This window comes from Crinia signifera, chromosome 2 (genome assembly GCF_055691185.1).
Source record: "Crinia signifera chromosome 2, ASM5569118v1, whole genome shotgun sequence".
NCBI lineage: Eukaryota > Metazoa > Chordata > Amphibia > Anura > Myobatrachidae > Crinia > Crinia signifera.
This window is the reverse complement of record NC_139218.1, coordinates 324,139,436-324,165,532: the sequence shown is the minus strand read 5'-3', so window position 1 is coordinate 324,165,532 and position 26,097 is coordinate 324,139,436. Positions and strand designations below refer to the sequence as shown.

Sequence of the window (26,097 nt, the reverse complement as noted above, 5' to 3'; positions counted from 1 at the left end):
GGTGATGGCAATCATACATTACCAGGGAAGTCCAGGAACAGAGCATTTTCTCCCTGACGGAGAGGGTCAGGTAGGCAACCACAGTGCCGCCACTAGAAATTTTGTAGCACGGACTGACCTACAGTCCCCCCAGCGCACAGCGCCATACCTCCGGCCGGCTGCCGCCCCCCCCCCCGTACACTTCGCCTCTCCCGCACGCGCCCCCCGCACGCCCCCCCCCACACGACTACCCAGTCCCCATTACTTACCACCACCCACAGCGCATCGTCCTCCGGCTCCTTCAGTGTCCCCAGTGACAGTCAGGTCCGGCGCGCACACTGCACAGTGCAGCCTGTGTCTTAGGCTTGGCGCTCTGTAGGCTGCACTGTGTATTGTGTGTGCCCGGCTGCCGGGTGGGGGTGGCTGGGTGCGGGGGTCTGTGGGCAGCTGCCCAGGCCCCTCCAGAGCACAGATGTACCCAGGGCACAACCCTATCGGCGGCCCTGGGCAACCATGATATATATCATACCCTCCAACATGACCCATTCCATTAGGTACAAAAAGCTCTGCTTCAGGACTTCTTCTATAATTTAGGATTTCGTTCACCTTTGCTGGAACACCGTTATCATCACTGAACTAGTGACTGCAATTATCAATTATGAGGGAAGTCCAGAAACAGCGCATTTTGTACCTAATGGAATGGGTCATGTTGGAGTGTATGATATATGTAGGGGTGATGTGTCCTGAACTCCGTGAGCTGCTGGCTATGCCCCCAGCCCCTTTGCCTGCAGGAATAGATGCATGTGCACAGTGCCTATTCACAGTGGACAGGGGGGGGGGGGGGGGGGGGGGGGACTCCCAAACACCCCCCCCCCTAAAGCAATGTCCCCATAGTATGGAGCCTGAGATTTGCTCCCATTTTTACGTTAATAGACACATAAAAATAGATTGCTCCATAATTTAGTGGTAATCATGATTACTGTGTATAAAGGTCTTCATAAATTAACCCCTTAGAAGTAAATGGGGTCGGCCACATAAAATATCTCTCAATTTCCATTTATGACATTCAGCCTCTACTTGTCAATGTGAGTAATGAACAAGTGCCCTTATTCTGGTTCACTCCCAAAGGCAAATTCCTTCTCAAATATACAAAACTGTGTGCACTGCAGGTGGGGCAGATGTAACTTGTGCAGAGAGAATTAGATTTGGGTGGAGTTTTACTTTAGTGAGATCTATATTGCATTGTAAAAATAATGCAGCCAGTATTTACCCTGCACAGAAACAAAATAACTCACCCAAATCTAGTTCTCTCTGCACATGTTACATCTGCCCCCCTGCAGTGCACATGGTTTTGTCCATTTGAGAAGGAATTTGCCTCTGCGAGTGAATCAGAATAAGGGCCAAGATGTAATGTAGGTTCTTATAGGTCATAAGTCTGGCATGCCAAGGTCATAATAAAATGCAGTATTACAAAGGAAAGGCAGGGGAGTTTTCTTTTCCACCTCAGTAATGTGTTTTTACACAGATATAATATTGATAAAATCCATTTTCTCTTGTAAACATTTCCTGATACAGGCTTGGACACCTTGCCAAAAAATTATCATGCCAAATACCAAAAACACACACACACCAAACATGATCAAATAGCATTTTTCACACTCGCCAAGTTCGACCTTATCTGAACCCTGATTATGAAATCATCACGGAATAACAACTGAAACTTGTGCCCAGTGTGAGTTCTGCCAGTGCACAGGAATAACACAGAGTATCACTGACTGCTGTAGAAGAAGTGGTGAGTACCATTACCTTACCTTAATAATGAAGTATACCTTTCCATAGGGCCCGATTCAGACCTGCACCCAGGGCTGTAAAATCACAGCCCTGACGAATAGCGGACCACCGCACATGCACATAGTACGCTATGTGAATGCGCGTGCGCGAGCCGTCCGTACAAAGGCAGCCAGCAATAGCTAGCCTTCACCAGCTGCTTGCAGGGTGATTGACACCCTGCGGTCGTTTGTGGGCAGTAACCCTGCATTTTCTGGGCGTGCCCCAGAAAATGTAGGCATTCACCAGCAGTTGGGAGGGAAAGCTGCGTCCTCCTCCCCACAGCCATTGCAGCGCCGAGTATGTCCTGGCTTAAGGTGCCCACAGACACTACAATTATCGAATGCGTTTTGTACTTTTTAAGCACAAATTGCATCTTATGTACAATTATTGGATGGTGTTTATGTTCCCTGGAGCCCAATATTGTATGTCTAAAAAAGTACGTGCTGCATGTACTTTTTAGACTACATCTGAAATTTAACATTACAAACATGGGTTCATCACATGCATCCAAGTGCACATCTCATAGCAAGCTGGAAGAAAAATTGTATAGAACCATTGTACAGTCAAAAACGCATAGCACAGTACAATTGTAGCGTCTGTGGGCACCTTTACTCGCCACTGAGAACAGAGGGGGAAATCATTTGATGGTGATGTGAACCAATTTGCAGCTGGGCACATGGGTGGGAATTCAAGTGTGTGGGTCAGCGTGGGGTGGCATTTACCTGATCAGTTCTGAATCAGGCCCATAGACGTATAGAGAAAACTCTTTACACTAGTCTGTAATAGATCATAGAGATATCACTCTGCACATATTGTGATAGAGAGTGTTTTATGTAAGGATAAATACTTATGATGTAATATATTTGTGTGATGAAGGGTTAAATGCAGACTGTTAGTGCCATATAGGGAAACAACCAGCTACATGCATTAGATAATTCCTCTGTCAAAAAACACTTCTATAAAGTAAATTTACAAACATAGGGGATATTTTTCAAAGCTTGGAAAGAGATAAAATTGGAAGAGATAAAGTACTAGTCAACTAGCTTCTACTTATTACAAGACAAAAAGCATGTGCAGGATCCGACACAGGTACAATTGTGCTCATAAGTTTATGTAAGCTAGCAGAATTTGTGATTTTCTGGCCATTTGTCAGAGAATATGAATGATAACTCACAAACCTCTCTTTCGCTCATGGTTAGTGGTTGGGTGAAGCCATTTACTGTCAAACAACTGTTTTTACACTTTTTAAATCATAATGACAACAGAAACTACCCAAATGACCCTGATCAAAAGTTTACATACCTGGAGATTTTGGCCTGATAACATGCACACAGGTTGACACAAACGGGTTTGAATGGCTACTAAAGGTAACCATCCTCACCAGTGATCTGTTTGCTTGTAATCAGTGTGTGTGTGTATAAAAGGTCAGTGATTTCCTGGTCTCCTGAAAGACCCCTGCAACTGAGTTTGCCAATCAGCAGTGTGCAAACTCTAATTAAGAAGTGGAAAATGAGGGATTCTGTGGAAACCAAATCACGGTCTGGTAGACCAACAAAATTTCTGCCACAACTGCCACGAAAATTTTTGGGATGCAAAGAAAAATCCACAAATAACTTCAGCTGAAATACAGGACTCTCTGAATAAAAGTGGTGTGGTTCTTTCAAGATGCACAATAAGGAGGCATTTAAAGAAAAATGGATTGCATGGTCGAGTCGCCAGAAGAAAGCCATTACTATATGCAAATGCCACAAAGCATCCTGCTTACAATACTCCAAACAGCACAGAGACAAGCCTCAAAACTTCTGGAACAAAGGAATTTGGAGTGATGAGACCAAAATTGAACTTTTTGGCCACAACCATAAACGTTACATTTGGAGGAGTCAACAAGGCCTATGATGAAAGGTACATCATTCCTACTGTGAAACACATAGGTGGATCGCTGATGTTTTGGTATGTGTGAGCTACAAAGGCACTGGAAACTTGGTTAAAATTGATGGCAAGATGAATGCAGCATGTTATCAGAAAATACTGGAGGAAAATTTGCACTCATCAGCCTGTAAGCTACGCATGGGACGTAGTTGGACGTTTCAACATGGCAATGATCCAAAACACAAGGCCACGTTGACCTGTCATTGGCTACAGCAGAATAGTGAAGGTTCTGGAGTGGCCCTCTCAGTCTCCTGACCTCAATATCATTGAGCCACTCTGGGGAGATCTCACACGTGCAGTTCATGCAAGACAGCCCAAGAATTTACAGGAACTGGAGGCTTTTTGCCAAGAATGGGCAGCTTTACCATCTCATCCACAACTACCACAAAATACTTCAAGCTGTCATTGATGTTAAAGGGGGCAATACACGGTATTAAGAACTGGGGTATGTAAACTTTTGATCAGGGTCAACCACTAACCATGAGTGAAAGAAAAGTTTGTGAGCTATCATTCATATTCTCTGGTAAATGGCCAGAAAATCACAAATTCTGCTAGGGTATGTAATCTTATGAGCACAACTGTATGCCGCTCTGGGACTTTCCCCTCCGCTGCATTATGGACTACTCCCCCCCCCCCCCCCCTCCAGGCAATCATTTACCTGAGGCCCAGATGAGCAGACTATGGCTGCAGAGAAAGATATCAGAACAGCATTTCTGTCCATGCGCCCATGAACAGGAGCTTTGGGGCTGATTCTGGTTTACTCGGTAACCAAAAGTGTAATACTGAGTTATTATCAAGAACTTTAAAATATAAGTAAAAAAAATTGTGGGATTTGCATCACTGGGGGCAGGGACTAAAGATGTCTCCATCAGGCCCCGCCCCCAGAAGTGCTGCTGACAGTCTCCACTCCAGGGTTCTCCCGGAGAGAAGACTGTAAAAGTCGGCAGGTTTTTTCTCTGAATGGCCTTGCGCATATGAATCATATGCATGCACATTCATTCCATAACCGTCTGCCCTGCAAAATGCCCCTAAGGTTCTGAAATGCAACAAAGCACAGAACCATTTTCCATATTACTATTGACAAAGACTCTATATAATGTACATTTTACGTAATGCAATTATCCTTTAACCTATTTAGTATTACTATAACTAGGGGGGGGGGGCTAGGGGGTCACGTGCACCGGGCGCTGTCAGGTCCGGGAGACAGCCTGCGGGGTAGCGGGGTTCCAGGGACTGATGTAGCAGCCCGAATCCCGCTGCTGGGCCGCCGTATTGTAGCAGGAGGGCAAATACTGACCTCCTGCCGCCAAGAGATGAAGCGCTTCCCGACGGCGGAGCGGCAGGAGGTCACTATCTGTGCCCTCCTGCTGCCAAGTGAGGAACAGCACACAGCAGCACAGTTTGCAGGCTACAGCACCACCCGCTTAGCAGCCGGAGCTCCACAGCGCTGCTCGCTCCCGGTGACGTCATCACTCGGTGCCCCGGGAGCTTGTGCACGCTGTGTGGTAGCTCTGTCGTGAAGTCCGCTTCCACACAGCCGCTCAGTAACACCCACAGCCGGACAGCACTGCCACTCACACCAGAGAACAACTAGGTGTGTGAGATCACCGCCTGCCGAGATCACACGCACCTTTGACACCGCGGTTACCCCATACCTCCTAGGGGAAGCGGCGACGAGGGACCGAATTTCAACGTGGGACCATATACTGACTGCACAGCCTGTAAGTCAACAAGGGGCTCTGTGCACTGCAGGGAGTTCGGGACGCCAGCTCCCCGCACCACAGCGCTCCTTACCTTCCCCTTTCCCACTGAACATTTCAGAGACTTTGGTAACCCACGTCCACGGCCGGCCCCCCCACCACCCTCCCCTCACTCAGTCACGCCGTGTAACCCATTCATGTATGCTTTATCACGATTCTACAACATGTGCACAAAATAAACTTGTGGTTATATTCATTGAACTTTCTGTACCGCTTATTGTCAGTAGCGCACACAGGAGGGGTTTCTGAGTACCCAGAAACCCCCCCCCCCCCCCCCAGGAGTCTAAGGGCCTTAGGCTGAAAGCTGAGGGTCTCCTCTTTCCATTGGGTACACAAATTTTAAAAATCTGCCCTTGGGAACCGGAGATATCTGACTTCAAAACAGTGGTCCCCATCCAAGCCTGTTAATTGCTCTTCCCAGTCAGATATTTCAGGTTCTGTCTGACTTAGAGTTTTTCTGAGGATATATTCCAAAAGCTGGGACTCTCCCCCTTTGAAGGACACTAGTAGCTTGTCTCTACTGTTCCCAGAACCAGAGATATCAGCCTTCCAGCAGCTGATTACTGCTCCAGCTCCACACACCTGGTATGTAGTTTTATATACTCATTGGCAGATTGCTCTGCCTCCTGAATTCTGATCCCCTAGTCCCCAATACCATTTGGTAGGTGGGATTCTCTCGTTTTTAATTCCATTAAAATATAAGAAATCTATTTCCGGGAACTGGAGATATCTGCAGTCAAGCAAGCTGTCCTCCCACCAGAAAATTATGAATAATAAGCCCACTCCACTATACACCCCTCCTCTGCATATTAAACATCCTCTACCACCCTGGAAGTTATGTATCAGGGCCCTTTCATTCAGCCCATTGCCCCCTTCTCCCACCTCATCTCCCACCATCTGTGCTGTAAAGGGGTAATTAGTGGAAATTACTGATCCAGGCCCTACATGCTGAGCGGTTGATATAATACCCCCTACCACCCGCGGGACATCAAAGCTTCCCCCAATCCTACCGCTGGAGGATCGGTAGGGGCCCCAATACATTGCTATGCCCAGGGGTCTACACTGCTGTTATGTATGTATATGTGTGTGTGTGTATTATTTTAATATTATTATTATTATTTATATACATTTGGTCTATCTATAATACTTTAACTGACCCGGCATATACTGGGTCACCTAAGTGTCCATCTCCGTGCTTTGCTCCGCCCCTCTGGAAACCCCCTTCTGAAAATCCTGCGTTTGCCACTGATTGTATATACAAATTCATGTATGGTCAGCCTGTATACTGTCATCCCAGTACAAGGGGTACACTGCCACTTAGTGGCCAAGCCACATTGCATATCGCATCATCCACATCCCATTTAGGAGAGCGCAGGGCAATTATTCTTTCTACTTACACAGCAGCACTTGCCTTCCTATCCCCAGCGCTAGAAATCGCGCTTTATTCCTCCCTCCTTCCCTCATGCCTCATGACATGCTGTGATGAGGCATGTGCTGGAATGTGTACAGGGCATAACGGTGTGTGCTGTAATGTGTACTAGGCATAACGGTGTGTGCTATAATGTGAATTGATACTACTATGTGACCACACCACTTCTCCCCCCCCCAAAAAAAAACGCCCTTCGGCGCGCACTGTCCCTATATATAATAATATATGATATATTGTCTTGTTTGTTGGTTTAATATCACCCTTCTGCTGTCTGTAAGCATATATATATATATATATATATATTCAGACACTCATACCATGCACGCAGAGCATGAGATAGGAGGCGGCACTCAGTTGGATTTAAATAGGAATCTGTATTAGAAAGTGCATATTACAGCATGATTGCAGTGGTTTCCATGACGACGTTTCAAGATCTGGACGATCTTTTCATCAGGTCATATTGTGCAAAATAACAATAGCATGTGCAGGTAATGAACAAACAAACAGTCTCTTACCTCTCTGTGAGACATTTTATAGGTGAGTGTTGTAAGCAGTGTGTAGCTCCGATGGTGCGCCGTCAGGGCTTCCGGGAGGCTGGTCACCCAGGAACGCCCCGTGGGTGTTACCTCCGTTCTGTCACTGATAGCCACCCCTCGTGCCGGACGCTGTAGCGGTGTAGACAAGATTATTATTAACTGTGAAACGAGTGATACTGTAAGTGCAAACAAAATATTACAACAACCTGTGGGCAAACTCATAGTGACATAAACTTATCTATGTGACAAAATAGCAGTGAACAATAGGATAGGAGTAAAATTTTTAAATAAGACAAGGGACAATTTGTTGTATCGCCGGGGGATATCCGCAAGTTAGATCGGCTAAAGAAGGTCACAATCTGTCCAGCAAAGGGACTGTTGGACCTGACGTGTGTAGTCTACACATGGTCATATATATGTCAGTACTTTAAGACGCAGTGTTTTTGATCAACCGGGTGTGTCAACTTTTCAACCATGTCGATATTTGTGTCGACACACACTATGTAATTAACGAGTTTTATTGATCACTTATGGTTGTACTCATATTTATGGGTTATTAGCCATCTCTTGTAGTATTCCCCGTACTGTTCATTAGCGAAATAAGCATAGAAAAAGAAATAATGCAATAACAGGGAAATTGTTTCACTAGACCAGGGGTGGCCAACCGGTCAGAGGTAAAGAGCCGAAAAATATCGGTAGTCAAGCTAAAGAGCCGGCATCATGCGTGGCCGCCAAAAAAAGGGGTGTGGTCTATTTTGACCCCTTGGGTGGGTGTGATACAAATATGCCTCCAATAGTGCAGTGCCATATATACAAATGCCCCCAATATTGCCAGATACACATATGCCCCCCATGGTTCCGGGTATGCCCCCACGGTGCCAGAAAGCTGGTATGCCCCCACAGTGCCAAAAAGCGGTACTTGTGTATTTTGGCGGCGCCCACGATGAGGATCGCGTCCATCGTGTGTGAAAAATCGCGTCCATCGCGTCGCGTCGTGTGCATTAACATGGCACACGACGCGACCGACGCGATGGACGCGATTTCTCCATAGGCTTCAATGTTAAAATATTTAAACATTGAAATCGTGTCGGTCGCGTCGGTCTTGTGCCATTATAATGGCACAAGATAAGATGGACTTGATAAAGTCCATTTTACATGGAATAAAATGGGAAATGGGCCAATATGGCCCATTTCTCATTGTATATGTCCCTGTCATGTCCAAATATAACTGCCCCCCCATTGTGAGCGGCACCCCAGTATTGACGTCAACCCGAAGCGTGGCGAGCGCAGCGAGCCCGCGAGGGGCGGCGGTGCGCGTCCTCCGACCTTTTCATACCCCTACTATCCACGTCGGCGTGGAGTTGAGAATAGAATAGTGTGGCGAGCGCAGCGAGCCACCGAGCCCGAAGCGTGGCGAGCGGACGCGGACACCTGTGAAGCCCGCGTGGGGACGCGGATACCTGTGAAGGTATCCGCGTCCGCTCGCCACGCTTCGGGCTCGGTGGCTAGTACCACAATGTGGAACCTGGCAAGTACGTAAAAAATCCCCATACGGGATACCAGCACAAGATAAGACACACACTTACATTTACCACTACACATATAATATATATTATTATATGCCTATGTGGTTTAATGTACGTTGGCCAGACATGCCAGGACTTAAGAACACGCATGGCATTACATAGATCGTCTATCCGAGCAACTATCGAGGGCAAACAACCTAAGGGCATGGAACAGCCGGTCGCAAAGCACTTTAAGAACTTTGGACATTCTCTGGCATCACTCAGATGTAAAATTATCGATCATGTCCCCCCACTACCGAGAGGGGGTGACTGCTTAAAAAGACTTTCTCAGTGTGAGTCCAAATGGATTCACACTCTGAATACTCTCGCTCCGAAAGGACTGAACGAAAAGTTCACCTGGAATATATTCCTATCGTAAACCCTTTGGTCTAGTGCAGGGGTGGCCAACCCGCGGCTCTCCCCCTTGTAAGGTGCGGCTCCTGCTCCCACTGCTGCCCGACGCCCGTTCCCGTCCCCCTGCTGCCGGTTCCCCAAATCCATATTTCTTCTGAGGGGAGGAGAGCGAGCATCGCACATCTCTCCTACCCCTTACTGTGCATCCTTGTGACTCGGCCGTCCGCCAATTAAAGCTCGCAGGCCAGCAAAGACCGTCCAGATCTTGAAACGTCGTCATGGAAACCACTGCAATCATGCTGTAATATGCACTTTCTAATACAGATTCTTATTTAAATCCAACTGAGTGCCGCCTCCTATCTCATGCTCTGCGTGCATGGTATGAGTGTCTGAATATATAATGCTTTGGGAAGGCACCATGGTTCTCAACTTCCCATCCAGAGTTCCAATCAACCCCCTGCTGTCTATATATATATATATATATCTATATATATATATATAGATATATATAGATATATATATATATATATATATATATATATATATATATATATATATATATATATATACAGTTCCTGGCAGCGGCACTCAGCGTTTCAAGGCCGTCTGGCCTCTTTATCAAGGTGCAAAGGTGCATCTCTTTGCACCTTGATAAAGAGGCCAGACGGCCTTGAAACGTCCGCTTTAAGCCATTGCCTTTGGTGTGGTTATTTAACTGTCTGAGTGCCGCCGCCAGGAACTGTGTATACGTAGGGGACACCTACTTATGGAAGGCACCAGCTGTGTTATTTTTCTACTGTTTGTATCCTGATTGCCCAAGAGTGCCTCCTCCGTGCAATTCTATATATATATATATATTACAAAAATATTTTTTTTGGGGGGGGGGGGGGGGGGGGCACTAAATAAATGTCTTGCCCCGGGCACCAGAAACCCTAGTTTCGGCCCTGATTTTGTCATTTAATTACTGTTAACAATTGTTTTTTTTTTTAGTATGGCTTTGACAGCTCTCGATATATTTTACAGCAGGAATGATGTGGCTCCCTCTGCTGGCACTGCTGTGCTTGATCCTCCTGTACAGATGGTACAGGCAGCGTCAGATACTGGAGAACCTCTCAGATAAATATGTCTTTATCACTGGTTGTGATTCTGGATTTGGAAAACAATTAGCAGGACAGCTGGATAGGCTTGGACTGAAGGTTCTAGCTGCTTGCCTAACAGAGAGGGGGACTAATGAGTTAAAAAAGGAGACCTCCAGCAGACTGCAAACTGTGATCTTGGATGTTACTGACAGTCAAAGTGTAAGCTCTGCTGCCAAGTGGGTTAATAACATTGTTGGAGATAGAGGTAACATGTTAAACATTTATAAAAGCAGTGACAGCATGTTAATCTGTAGCAAAACAAAAAAAACAATTATTAAGATGTATAAATAAGAATGGGATCTTACTCTGCTATTTAATAGTATATCATATAGTAGAACATTAAGATACAAGTTGCTAGACATTGTGGAATTAAATCTATAATATACTGGAGGAAACATATCTTTCTCATGATAAAAATTAGCAATGAGCCCCTGTAGTAAGCAGATTTGGATTCCTGGATAACCAATGCAGTGGGACAGCAGAACATCTAAACCAGTGCTGTCCTCAAGTAACCCCAACAGTTCACATTTTCCAGGTCACCTGGCAGGTGTCCTTATTATTAATAACTGACACATTTTAAAAGAACGGGTTGAGCTACTTATTTCCCTTGTGGTTCTTTGTGGCGACATGGAAAACATAATCTGTTGGGGGGTGCTTGAGGTCCTTGGTTGGGAACCACTGATCTAAGGGCCTTATTCTAGTTCACTCTTTCTGACAAAATCTTTCTTAGATGGACAAAACCATGTGCACTGCAGGGAGGCAGATGTAAAATGTGCAGAGAGAATTAGATTTGGGTGAGTTATTTTGTTTCTGTGCAGGGAAAATACTGACTTTTATTTTTACACTGCAATATAGATCTCACTTTGAACTAAAACCCCACCCAAATCTAATTCTCTCTGCACAAGTAACATCTGCCCCACCTGCAGTGTACATGGTTTTGTCCATCTAAGAAGGATTTTGTCAGAAAGAGTGAACTAGAATAACCCCCTAAATTTCACAGATTGGGAACCACTGATGTAAGTTTCACAGTACTATGAACGGTCATGCAATAAGACTATTCAGATGCACCAAGCTTCAAAAAGTGGAGAGTGATAAACTACTAGCCAACTGGCTACTTACGGTCATGTAACAGACTGGGTTTGAAAAATGACAGTTATGGTGCCCATACACTTAGGCCACAGCCGCTGGGTCCTACCATTGCATGCTGCGATAGGACAGGATGGCAGGGTGACCGCATTTAAAGGTGAACTTATACATTTCAATGTTTGTGTTCACACAGTACAGTGGTGCCGCACTGAGTTACTTGAAATCTGGTCGCAGTGGCCGGATTCTGTTCTGCAGGATCCGGCTACACGGCTGTGATTTGTAGCTGCACTCTGGCATTATGTCATTCACCCTTATTGAGAGAATGCTCAGCTGTATATGTGTAACCTGTAATTCCCGTTATTCTAGTCTATTCACATTGCAACTGAATTACCAGCTGCTTCTCCCTGCACTGCACAAAGGGCCGCAGAGGGGAATAATCATTTGATGGTTAGACAGACACTATTGATGCTTTAAGGCCCATACACACTGGGTGATTTTGAGCTGAAAGCAGGGCAGTTTTGTTGCTTTCAGCAAAAAAGCCGCCCAGTGCGGACGGGCAGCGATGAGCGCTCCAGCATCATCGCCGGCAGCCACCGCTCATCTAATACCAGTAGATGAGCGACGGGGTGGACGACTTTCCATACCGTCCTGCTATGGAAAATCGTTCTCTCCCGGGAAAAGTCACTCAGGGGGTTATTCTAGTTCACTCCTTCTGGCAAATTCCTTCTTTAATGGACAAAACCATGTGCACTGCAGGGGGCAGATGTAAAATGTGCAGAGAGAATTAGATTTGGGTGAGTTATTTTGTTTCTGTGCAGGGAAAATACTGACTGCTTTATTTCTACACTGCAATATAGATGTCACTTTGAAGTAAAATCCCACCCAATTCTAACTCTCTCTGCACATCTGCCCCACCTGCAGTGCACATGGTTTTGTCAATTTTGAGACGGAATTTGCCAGAAGGAGTGAACCAGAATACCCCCCCCCCCCCCCAGTGTGTATGCACTTTTAGTATTGCCTGTCACCAATGTATTTAAGTATAGTGAAGTAGTAATCCCACCTACTGTTATGCTGGCTCCGCCCATTATGGAATTGCCTCTGCCCACATGAGGCCACTTCCAGAAACTTTCCAGGGCCACTTTTAGTCCACAATCCGCTCCTGACAGCAGGGTACCACCCCAAAACGCTGGCCACCTGTCAGTCAAGCTACACATTTTCTGACTCTGTTTCCTCTCTCGCATGCTCTATGCTACCATAACCATTTGCATAAGCAGTCGTTCGATGATCGCTCGAATGTGTGAATTCTCTAATTAACAGTCCATGCTGAATTAGGCCCCGAGGAAAATAGGCTTAGAAAACTTATTTAAAAAAAAATCTATTGTAATTCTAGACTTGTAAAGGTTTAATTTACTGTTTATGTTTTTTAAATGGCAGGTCTATGGGGACTGGTAAATAATGCTGGCATTTTAATCCCATTGGGTCCAAATGAATGGTTAAAGAAGGATGACTTTCGTAAAATCCTGGATGTCAATATCCTGGGGATGGTCGATATAACACTCAATCTGCTTCACCTAATCAGAAAAGCCAAAGGACGTATTGTAAATGTGTCTAGTATTGCTGGAAGGCTGTCATTATGTGGAGGTGGTTACAGTATATCAAAGTTTGGAGTGGAAGCTTTTTCAGATTGTCTGAGGTAACCAAATTATCTTGTGCATTTGCCAATATTCACTACTCATGATTTTCCAAATTCAGTTCTAACCCAGTGGTGCAAATTCAGATTTATAGCTTGGATCAGCTTTAGCCTTTACTGCAAGACATGATTTGCAACAACAGTACCGCACAAAGAGCTGCAGCAATGAAAGGCTCTAAATAAATCTAGTTGTGCAACTATTTACAGGCATGGCCCCATTGTAAAGTATATGTACAAAGGTTGTTGCTAGGGATGCCAATCCCGGGGCATTTTTTCAATCCCGGGAATCGGGATTGAAAAATGCTCAATCCCGGGATTGGCATTCCTAAAAGAAAACTGCCCCTGTCCCCCTTACTTTAGTGGAGCCATACTGCAGTGGAGCGGGGCAGGAGGTAGCGGAATGGAGTCAGATGGCAGCTGTGATGCCGGATGGAGGAGATTGCTGTGTGCAGCTGCGAGAGATCGGGCGTCAAGAGTGGGTAGAGATGCAGTAGAGGACCATCCTTAAGAAGCCAGGGCCCATATAGGCCAGAGGGCAGATGTTGATGTAGTTTCTACAGAGACAAACCAAGCACCCATGTTCAACTATGTTCCTTGTGCACCGGAAAACTGACCCACGATTGGATTAACAATGTACGAGGCTGGATTGAAAAGTAATGCCTTCATGGCTATACATTTTTTATTTGTGTACATGATATCTCACTTTATCCTCTATGTAATACACTATTCACTTTTCAACATAGTCCCCATCCATTTCCACACATGTGCGCCAACTCTAGTCGGGCAAACCCATCGGAGAAGCAAGCTGGTGGTTGTTGTTGACACCAGGACCGAGCGGCAGCTTTCATCGTGTCGTCAGAGTTGAAGTGTTGACCCTTACCCAAACTCCAATGTTTTGGGGCTATCACTCCCCTTTCTACACCTTAGAAATGGGCAGGACAAGGAGGCATAATGCTGCAAATCATGGATCCATGAGAATGACAGTTCAAATACAATGTGCTTCTATGAGAATTGCATTATTTTGTGCCTGCAGTCTTTTCAAAGACCAACGATTTACAGCATTATGCCACGAGGATGAAGGGTTTAATAGTGGCAAGAGCCCAATGCAAATCCCCTCTGTGCAAAATGATGGCAAGAATCCCTCATTAAAATTTCTTGTGCTGTATGCCAGTTACGCAGTTCAGTTCCAATGCACTTGTGCCTGAAATGCACACAACTCTGCCTATACTTGTGTACCCTCAATGATGGACCATGCGCAGTGGGAAAACACAAAATATACACTCCACAAATGGCATAGGTTTAATTCTGCATTTAAATGTTACCAACATATTTGTCGCTTTCCTGTTTTCTTTTCCTCTGTTTTTCTAGGCGTGAGCTCAAACCGTTTGGAGTAAATGTCTCCATCATCGCTCCTGATTTCTTTAGAACATTAATTCTGGATTCAGGACAACTCATAGAAAATGTCACAAATACTTGGAAGAATATACCCCAAAAATTGAGAAATGACTATGGGGAGAAATATTACCAAGACTGTAAGTAAATATTGCTTGCAATAGACGGCACTAAAGCAGTGCTCATCTGTACTAAGAGCCCAATTCATATTGGAATGCAGGGCTGCCTGCAGGATGATTGGCACCCTGTGGGCGTTTGGAGGAGGTAACGCTGCGTTTTCTGGGAGTGTTCTGGAAAATACAGGCGTTCCCTGGCTATTGGGAGGGAGGGCCGCTGACGTCATCATCCCTAGGAGTCTCTCTCCTGCTGTTTTATCCCATTCCCCGCCTGTTCCTCATCCCACATCACTCTCTCTCAGTGGCCTATGTATCTACTAAGCCTTGGATGAGACAAAGATAAAGGGCCTGATTCAGATTCATTACAAATTTGTTCTCAAAATAGGTAAAACCACGTGCACTGCAGGTGGGGCAGATGTAACATGTGCAGAGAAAGTTGGGTGGGGTGTGTTGAAACTGAAATCTAAATGACAGTGGAAAAATAATGCAGCCAATATTTACTCTGCACAGAAACAAATAGCTCACACAAATCTAAGTCTCTATATACGTTACATCTGCCCCACCTGCAGTGCACATGGGCCCTTATTCTGGATATATCCGCGTGCGTTCGGGCCGCCGATGTTTTGTATCTGCGCATGTGCAGAGGCGTCTCTGCGCATGTGCGAGCGGGGCGTACGGCCAAATCCCGCATGATATGTGAACACTCCGAATAGGGGGTGGAGAGGGGCGTGAAGGGCTGTTTGGGCTCATTACCATATGTTTACACCCTGCGTTTCATGGGCGTTCCCATGAAAACGCTGGGCATACGTATGGTAATGCGGCCGTGACGCATGTGTAGGGGCGGACATATGACATCGCCGGATGTCAGCTGCCCGCACAGATCCCTGCTTTTGCACGGAGAAATGCCCGTGTGGTCTGAGGTTGCGGGAGCTGGTGGAGCACTCGGTCTGCATTCAATGGTCTGCGACCATCTAATGATGGGGGAGGTTCCATGAGATGGATGTGGCGTATTCCGTTAAAAATACACGTGCGGTCCGTTCGGCCAGCTTCTTACCGCGTACGGACGGAGTTGGCGATCCGTATGGAAGGCGGGGTTCCGCACGCACGGTCCTGGCCGCAAAATCGGATCCAGCCGCACCGATCAGAAATAAGGCCCATGGTTTTGCCCATTTTGAGAACAAATTTGTACTGCAATCAGATCTAAATAAGGCCCAAAGTACCAACTTTTTTTATCTCGCTTTCCCCTTTCTGTCTGTGTCTTGCGCTTAAGTGTCCGCGAGCCCCGCGAGGGGACGCGGAATACGTGCCCGAAGCGTGTCGAGCCCCGCGAGGGGATACGGATTACTTTACATGTATTCCGCGTTGCCACGATTCGGGCTCGTATTCCGCGTGTGCTCGCCACGGTTCGGGCTCGGGGGCTCGCTGCGCTCGCCACACTATCTAAAATCAACTCCACGCCGACGTGGATAGTGGGGTATGAAAAGGTCGGAGGACACTTAGCGCGGCCCCTCTCCACGCTTCGGAATGGTGTGGATACTGGGGGTTACATCTCATTGTAAGCACCCATCACATCTCATGGCATGGGTGCTTGTACAATTAAAAATCGCATCGTATCGCACCCCATTTGCTGGCATGCGATGCTATGCAATATTTAATTGTACAAGCATCGCATACCACTAAATAAGGTATACGATGCCATGCGATGGGCGCCGTACTAGGAAACAAGTACCATATTTTCTTTAAGTGTGCCCCAACAGTCGAGTGCCCCAACACCCGAGTCCTCTCTTTTTCTTCGTTGTTTAAATAAATGAACTATTTTGACTTGTAGGCACACCACTAACCATAGCTATCAGCCAAAAATAGGTTGATAGCTATTGTCAATCACGCCACACTGCACATACCGCAGATTATTGCCTTACGGCAGACAGACCCAGTGCAGGATCAAACCTAATTTTCGTGTATAACTGCACAGAAAGTCTTCCACAACAGTAGGTCATAAATATGTTTCTTAGAATAAAGCAATCACAGTAGTAGGGTTTCACAGTTGCCCACAGCCAGTGTACAGAAGAACAGTGGGCCCTCCCGGTCCTGTCACTAAACGCACTCCCACCCGGCCTATCCTGGACCAAATATACCATAAACCCTATACCCAGTTAACCAGGTGGTGAGTTTGTCCCAACACACTCTGCACCTAAAAATCATTCTGTCCAACCTACTCAGCTGTGGCCCCATGACCTTCCTGCCACTTATGGGAATTGGGATTTTTAAAAATGTTTAATATTCCTGAATCCCAGACCTGGCCGCTGGGGGATAGTGACATTAACCCCTTCCCGCCGCAGCCTGTTTTTGCCTTCCTGACAGAGCCCTTTTTTTCAAATCTGACAGGTATCACTTAAGTGGGGATAACTTTTTTTTGCTTTTACTTATCCCAGTGATTTTGAGATTGTTTTCTCGGGACACATTGTACTTCAAGTTAGTGGTAAATTTGGGTCGATACAGTCTGTGTTTTTTTTGTGAAAAATACCAAAATGTCGTAAAAAAATGGAAAATTTAGCAATTTTCAAAATGTTAAATTTTCTGCTTGTGAGACAAATAATCATACCACTCAAAATAGTTAATAACTAACATAGACCATATGTCTACTTTATGTTTCCATCATTATTTCAACATCCTTTTAATTTTTTTGGACACTAGGAGGCTTACAATATGAATAGCAAATTCTCAAATTTTCAAGAAAATTTCAAACACTGATTTTTTTAGGGACCAGTTCAGTTCTGATGTGACTTTGAGGGACTTGTATGTGAGACACCCCCATAAATGATGCCATTTCAAAAACTGCACCCCTCACAGTATTCAAAACAGCATTTTGGAAGTTTGTTAACCCTTTAGGTGTTTCACAGGAATTAAAACAAAGTGTAGGTGAAATTTCAAAATTTCATTTTTTTTGCAGATTTTCAATTTTAATACATTTTTCTAAGGAACACAGTAGATTTTACTAGAGAAATGTGACTAAAAATTGATTCCCCCAATTCTTTTGTTTTCATAAATATCCTATATGTGGCCCTAGTGTGCACGTTGACCAAACCACAGGCTTCATAATAGAAGGAGCACCTACTTGATTTTGGAGCCTCCTTTTTATGAGATTATTTTTTAGGCACCATGTAGGTTTCTAGGCACCATAAGATGCTAAAAGTTAGGAACCTCCCCACAAGTGACCCCATTTTGCAAACTACACCCCTCAGGGAATTCATCTAGGGGTATAGTGTACATTTCAAACCCCCAGGGGTTTCACCAATTGTGGTACAACTGGGCAGTGAAAATGAAAAATTAAATTTTTTACACAAAAATGCAGTTCTGGCTCAAAATTTTTCATTTTCACAAGGAATGAAGGAGACAAAGCACCCCAAAATCTGTGCCCCAATTTCTCCCGAGTACGGCAATGCCTCACATGTGACCAAAAAATACCATTTGGGTGCATGGCAGGACTCAGAAGGGAAGGAGTGATATTTGGATTTTGCAGCACAGATTCTGGTAGAATGTTGGTGGGTGCTATGTCGCATTAGCAAGACCCCCGAAGCACCAATACAGTGGAACCCCCCCACAAGTGACCCCATTTTGCAAACTACACCCCTCAGGGAATTCATCTAGGGGTATAGTGTTCATTTCAAACCCCCAGGGGTTTCACCAATTGTGGTACAACTGGGCAGTGAAAATGAAAAATTAAATTTTTTACACAAAAATGCAGTTCTGGCTCAAAATTTTTCATTTTCACAAGGAATGAAGGAGACAAAGCACCCCAAAATATGTGCCCCAATTTCTCCCGAGTACGGCAATGCCTCACATGTGACCAAAAAATACCATTTGGGTGCATGGCAGGACTCAGAAGGGAAGGAGTGATATTTGGATTTTGCAGCTCAGATGCTGGTGGAATGTTGGTGGGTGCTATGTCGCATTAGCAAGACCCCCGAAGCACCAATACAGTGGAACCCCCCCACAAGTGACCACATTTTGCAAACTACACCCCTCAGGGAATTCATCTAGGGGTATAGTGTACATTTCAAACCCCCAGGGGTTTCACCAATTTTGATACAACTGGGCTGTGCAAATGAAAAATTACATTTTTTTACACAAAAATGTAGTTCTGGCTCAAAATTTTTCATTTTCACAAGGAATGAAGGAGACAAAGCACCCCAAAATCTGTGCCCCAATTTCTCCCGAGTACGGCAATGCCTCATGTGTGACCAAAAAATGGCAGGACTCAGAAGGGAAGGAGTGATATTTGGATTTTGCAGCACAGATTCTGGTGGAATGTTGGTGGGTGCTATGTCGCATTAGCAAGACCCCCAAAGCACCAATACAGTGGAACCCCCCCACAAGTGACCCCATTTTGCAAACTATACCCCTCAGGGAATTCATCTAGGGGTATAGTGTACATTTCAAACCCCCAGGGGTTTCACCAATTTTAGTACAACTGGGCTGTGAAAATGAAAAATTACATTTTTTTACACAAAAATGCAGTTCTGGCTCAAAATTTTTCATTTTCATAAGGTATGAAGGAGAAAAAGCACCCCAAAATCTGTGCCCCAATTTCTCCCGAGTATGGCAATGCCTCATATGTGACCAAAAAATACCAGTTGGGTGCATGGCAGGACTCAGAAGGGAAGGAGATTTTTGAATTTTGCAGCTCAGATTCTGGTGGAATGAATGGTGGGTGCTATGTGGCATTAGCAAGACCCCCGAAGCACGGTGAAATGATGAACCTAATAATCCATAGATGTGTGGTATATTTTAAAACACTCCTTTATACATAGGCCGGGTTTGTCGGGGCAAGTTTCACAGTGGAAAATAGTATCCTTTCTTATTCCCTTTTTATAGCAAACTTTGCACCTTTTTTGTGTCCTGCCCTTTTTTGCAGTGGAGGGGATTTCGTTAGGAAAATGCTGCCCTGGTACAATACGGGGGCCAGTACTAGAAGTACTGGGGCCCTCTGCCTGCTGGTTCCCAAATATTAGGCCCTTTATGACTTCCACTTGAAAGTGCATAAATGTCCCCCTCTGGCTGGTAGAACGGAATAGCACGTAAGCGTTATACAGTGCCATCTGGATGATATACACGGCCAGCTTCTTGTACCAGATTTTTGTTTTCCGCAGGGGACTGTACGGCTTCAGTACCTGATCTGAAAGATCCACTCCGCCCAGGTACTTATTGTAATCTAGGATACAATTAGGTTTTGAGGTGTGGGTACTGGTACCTCGTACAGGGACGGAGGTGGTACTGTCTCCATGAATTGTTGTCAGTATAAGGACATCCCTCTTGTCCTTATATTTGACCAACAACATATTTTCGGTGGATTGTGCCCTGCTTTCACCCCTTCTCAGTACTTGGGCAATGTGCGTTTTTGGGAGGCCTCTTTGGTTCTTGCGCACAGTACCGCAAGCTGCTGTACCTCTTGAACCAAGGGCCTTAAACAGGGAGATGCTAGTGTAAAAGTTATCCACATAGAGGTGATAACCTTTATCCAGGAAGGGGTGCACTAAATCCCAGACAATTTTTCCACTAACACCTACGAGGGAGGGGGGGCATTCTGGCGGTTCAATTCTTGAATCCTTCCCTTCATATACCCTAAACCTGTGGGTGTACCCTGAGGTGCTTTCACACAGTTTATACATTTTTATGCCATACCTTGCCCTCTTACTGGGAAGGTACTGGCGGAATTTAACCCTTCCTTTAAAATGTATAAGGGACTCGTCGATACAAATAAATTTTTCAGGGATGTACATCTCTGCAAATTTGGCACTGAAATGATCAATGACCGGCCTGACTTTGAATAGCTGGTCAAAGGTGGGATCATCTCTGGGTGGGCACTGTGCATTATCGTTGTAATGCAAAAATTTAAGGATTGTCTCAAAACGAGTCCGAGTCATGGCCATACGGTAAAGTGGGGTGCTGTACAGAACATCTGTACTCCAATATTGCCTAATTTCTGGCTTTTTTACTATGCCCATATGTAACACCAGACCCCAAAACGTCATCATCTCTACTGCATCTACAGGGGTCCACCTAGCAAATGATGACGTGGGGTTTTGAGCAATAAACTGCTGGGCATATAAATTACTTTGGTCCACCATTAAATTTATAAAATCATCAGAGAAAAATAATTTGAAAAAGTTAATTTCTCTGAGACCTGTTGAATCAAATTGGATTCCTGGGGTGGCCAAAAACTCAGGAACCTGGGGCTCAAAATTGTCTGGTGGTGGGGTCCATACGGGATCAATCATTTGGGGGGGGGTCTCAGCTGCTCTACGGGGGCGTCTTTGAGGGGGTCCCTCATCACTAGAGGAGGAAGATGAGGTTAAGACGAATCCTTCAAATTCCCCGCTTGCATCACTGGCTGTGTCAGAGTCAGAGGCAAGCATGGCATATGCCTCCTCCGCTGAATACATTCTTCTGGATGACTGGGATGACATTTGGGATGACATTTGGGATGCCATTTTTATTTTTGTGTTTCTGTAAGTGTAATGTTTCAACACGTGTATAGTGTAGGTGGGGTGCAAACTTTATTTCAACACGGGGGGTATGTAGTGTGTAGTGTGTATGTAGTGCAGAAAAAAAATACTTTATACAGGAATTTGATCCCAATAAAAAAAAAAAAAAATTGAAGGGGTTAAAAAAAAAAAAAAAAAGGTCCTGCGCCAAAAATTGAGCACAGATGTTGGTCAGTAACGTCCGTCACTGAACAGCGCTCAAAGGCAACAGGAATTTGATCCAAAAAAAAAAAAAAAATGATATCAACCCTGTGCCGAAAATGCTGATCAGTGATGTACGTCACTGATCAGCGCTCAGCGGCCACAGGACACCCACAAAAGCAACGTGGGTGTAAAAACAATTTAAAAAAAATAAACCACAGCACTCTCCAAAAAAAAAACTGCAGAAAAAAACTGCAGAAAAAAAATTATATCAACCCTGTGCCAAAAATGCTGTTCAGTGATGTACATCACTGATCAGCGCTCAGCGGCCACAGGACACCCACAAAAGCAACGTGGGTGTAAAAACAATTTAAAAAAAATAAACCACAGCACTCTCCAAAAAAAAAAAAAATTGAAAAAAACTGCAGAAAAAAAATTATATCAACCCTGTGCCAAAAATGCTGTTCAGTGATGTATGTCACTGATCAGCGCTCAGCGGCCACAGGACACCCACAAAAGCAACGTGGGTGTAAAAACAAAACCCCACTGCACTCTCCAAAAAAAAAAACCTGCAGATCAGTGATGCAGTGACCTGGACCCCCAAAAAGTTGCTGATCAGTTAATTTATACTGATCAGCACAAAAGGGGGGGCAGCAGTCAGTTGCACAGGCAGCACAAGCTTTGGTGCAACTGACAGGTATATATATATAAAAAAAAAAACCTGCACCCCCAAAAAGTTGCTGATCAGCACAGATATACTGATCAGCACAAAAGGGGGGGCAGCAGACACAAAATATAGCACTCTCTATCACTATCTCTCACTATCTCTGACTATCTGTCACTCTATGACACTGCAGCAGCAGCACACAGGAAGTGACAAGATCCAGGAAGCATCCAGCTGCTGGCAGCACACTACCAGCGGTGATCAGGTAAGTATCAGGCAAGGATCAGGTATGTATATCACGACAGATTGGCACGGTGACCGCTCTGCACGCAATTTCTAGACCGGAATGGCGTCTGCAGCGCAGTCACCGTTAGTTTAAATCACGCGCCATGGCTGTGATTGGTCCGTCGGTCCGACGGACCAATCACAGCCTTGGGGGCAGGTGGGGTGAGGTGTGGTCATCACCGGTGACCCCCTCACGCCCCCTCACACCCGGCGGTGATTGACACCTGTGTTACCGAGCGTCATATTCGCCGGTAACACAGGAAAACGCTGCGATTGGCTGTTCACATTGAACAGCCAATCACAGCGATCGCCGACGGGGGGGAGGCATCGCCGCCCCCCCTGGGCATGCAGGGACATGTCTGCTGTCAGGGACAGCAGACATGTTTAAACTGTCCCCGCGTCTATAGACGCGGGGACAGTTTAAAGTCATGACGTATATATACGTCATGTGTCGGGAAGTACATCCCGGCCATGACGTATATATACGTCAAATGTCGGGAAGGGGTTAAAGCAATGTATTGCTGATGCATGGGGGCCATTACTCGCAAAAGAAACAGGCATTCTTTCTATGTATACAAATTTGCTTTTTGGGGTCAACATTGTAGAGGCAGCTAGCTGTGATTGGTAGGAATCTGGGATACTTTTCTTTGATCTTTAATAAGCCAATTGCCAATGCAGTTACTTTTGGGGACAAGCTGCTAGCATTTCTACTACTGACCACATTTAAAACCACTATCATCCTCCATTATTGCTCACAGGTTTTGCTTCTGTTTGCGATCCTCCATAGTATACTGTATATCCTGTCAATTGATAGCATACTACGGAGTGTATGGTTTACAAAGACATACTGTAGCTGCCAGACTTCTTGAAATATATCACTGACCTGCCACTCATCTAACCAATGTATTTTCTCTGCACAGATTGCAAATTTATCAATCAGATCTGTTCAGTGAGCAGCGCCAAACTCACAACTGTCACAGACTGCATGGAGCATGCACTTACTGCAGTACACCCATGGACACGATATTCTGCTGGCCCATATGCCAAATTCTTCTACATGCCTCTATCGTATCTTCCAACGTGTGTGGCAGATTACATGCTTAGTTAATACATTTCCAAATATACCTTAATATAACAAATGAGTCAGATGGATAAAGTACACATTTTCAAACATTGTTTTAAATAGCTATATTTAATGCAGTTTGGATGTAAGTATATGAAAATGTTGTTAACAATTACTGAACATGAAAAAAAAAAAATGACAAACTACATGTCTGCCATGGCTAGTTGGAGGGTGAGGAACTCTTGTTTAGAATATTCCAGTCACCAAGATTAAAATATATCCATAATTCACTTTTAGCAGTGTTTTGTGAATAGCATCGATACCCTGCTGTTATTAAGAGATTTATAAATAAAATAACTGAAATGTTTTGTCTGAAAAGAGTTTTTCTATATATTTGACTAACACACACAGCCAGGCATGTATATATAAATGAAATTCCAGATCACTTAGAAATGGGCCTTTTGGAGCACTGTCCCTGCACTTGTGGGATCATACATCCCAGCGCTAATATCGCATTTATAATGCGATCTTGGCGGAATATTAGCGCCCAGGATCACATTGTAAAATGCGATATTAGCGCTGGGATGTATGATCATTTATATATACATGCCTGGCTGTGTGTGTTGCAGTACTGTAGTGTACAAGGACCTGACACAGTGCAGTGCTTCAGGCCCTTGTGTGTAACACGCTTCCCTGCATGATGCCTCGGGCCCTGCCTCCAAGTTCGCCAGCTTCTTCAGTAGAGACTAGTTGCTGCGCCATCTCGGCAGCGCGCAGTCTGTACTGCCACTGTTGTGCCGAGTTTCTTTGCCTGGTTATAGCCTCCTGTCAAGGTATACCCATCTCTAGTCTAGGGAAAAGAATTTGCACAGACTGTCACTAAATCATGTTGTAATAATGACACCAGGGACACAAAAGGCAACAAACCCTTGGCAATGTAAGAAACTTCTGGCAATGAACATTTAACCCATGGCAACGAGCAATAAACCACCTGGCAACGAGTAACCAATCAGATTATACATCTTATTTATTTAGCACCTTCTAGAACAGGGCTGGGCAACACCGGCCCTCCAGATGTTGATGAACTACACATCCCAGCATGCCTTGCATCAGTTTCAGCATGGCCACATAGCAAAACTAATGCAAAGCATCCTGGGATGTGTAGTTCATTAACATCTGGAGGGCCGGTGTTGCCCAGCCCTGTTCTAGAAGATACAGGGCGGTTTGTGGTAGGTCGCACAAGACAAATAATATACATTTGGAGGACCCCCTCAGTATTAGAATATGAACTGGAGTAGCAGTAACACGAATGGGGGTGTGCTACCTCGGACACGAGAGTTGGACAGGAATAAAGAAGAAAAGTATGTCCTATATCGGTGCACCAATAAAGATTTTTAAAATTGAACTTTTATTGTATTTATTTAAGAACTGCGAGATAAAAAATACATATAACAACAAAACAAGGGTGGGATAACACTCTTAAAAACTAAGGTGGCAGGCAGATGTTTGTGATGGAACCTGTTAAATGTGCTGATTCAACTTCGGAACAGTGTACTCATGATTGGATGGGTTAAATTAGACCAAAAAATCAAGTATGTATGAGTAAGAGCGGGTATGGACCTCTTTATACTGGTGCTCTATATTCCGCAAACTCACTTATACCAGTCAAAACATAATATATATCATTAATAGTGAAAATCAGAGAATGGATTGGCATACACTTAATAGTAATTATAGCGTATGGGTGAAAATCACTCTGTCTCCTACAGGAGAATCCTAGTCTGAATCACTTTAAGATAGATGGGGGTACTGCACCATTAAATGAGAGAACTCCCATTGGCTGTATGGTGTGCCTAGTATGGGAGTCAGAGTAGTTCTAAGGTGCTGCCTCCAAGTTATTCACTGTGCTAGTCCAGTGGAGTCGCCTCCAAGTGGACCGTAGCTGGCTGCAGTGAACGCCCTTAGAAGGGCTGTAGCGGCATAACACTGTTCAACAAAATTCTAGAATACATTAGTAAGAAAAATAACAAACAGGTGCAAACATCTGCCCGCACACCGCTAGCGGCAATTCACAACAAGTTGGGAGGTATGAACAATGAAGCTGCTGCCCAGCCAGTAATGAAACGAGATGCTTACTGGAGCCATCACAAACTCATTTGCAGCCTATACATAATAAAGCAGAGCATGGACCGACCACTAGTGCTGCTGTCTTATAGGAGTCTATCAATAGGCAACACCATTAATGGTCATAAATCTCATATTCTGCTACCATCGATGACTGCATTTTAACCATCGAGGATAATCTCTACTTTGGATCAGCAGACCCCCAGCCCAAATGTTCCATACCTGTGAACAAACCACTCCATCTAATGGTGGTTCTGTGCAGATCAAATAAAATAACGATAGGCAACCCTTTGAACTACAAATCCCAGCATGCGCTGTCATCATTTTAGAATGCCTTCACAGCAAAAGTGTGATAAGAAATGCTGGGAGGTGTAGTTCTATAGCAGCTGGAGTGTTTGCCTACCCTAATATTGGACTGTGCCAACCGTACTGGTCAGTGACCGTATTACATGGAGAAAACAGCCATCACT

General features: G+C 44.8%; 1 protein-coding gene across 2 annotated transcripts; it reads left to right on the top strand.

Moving 5' to 3' along the window:
* The first annotated feature begins 1,614 nt into the window (after positions 1–1,614).
* Positions 1,615–23,881, top strand: LOC146057711 (retinol dehydrogenase 16-like). Of its 2 annotated transcripts, XM_083169303.1 has the most exons (5): positions 1,615–1,771; positions 10,406–10,726; positions 13,042–13,300; positions 14,666–14,829; positions 23,361–23,881. In XM_083169303.1, exons 2-5 carry the CDS (start codon positions 10,411–10,413, stop codon positions 23,546–23,548), a joined length of 927 nt encoding a protein of 308 aa, XP_083025429.1. In that variant the 5' UTR covers positions 1,615–1,771; positions 10,406–10,410; the 3' UTR covers positions 23,549–23,881. The 2 variants fall into 2 exon arrangements, with proteins under 2 accessions (XP_083025429.1, XP_083025430.1); XM_083169304.1 differs by lacking the exon at positions 1,615–1,771 and having other exon boundaries at positions 10,388–10,726.
* The last annotated feature ends 2,216 nt before the right edge of the window (positions 23,882–26,097 follow it).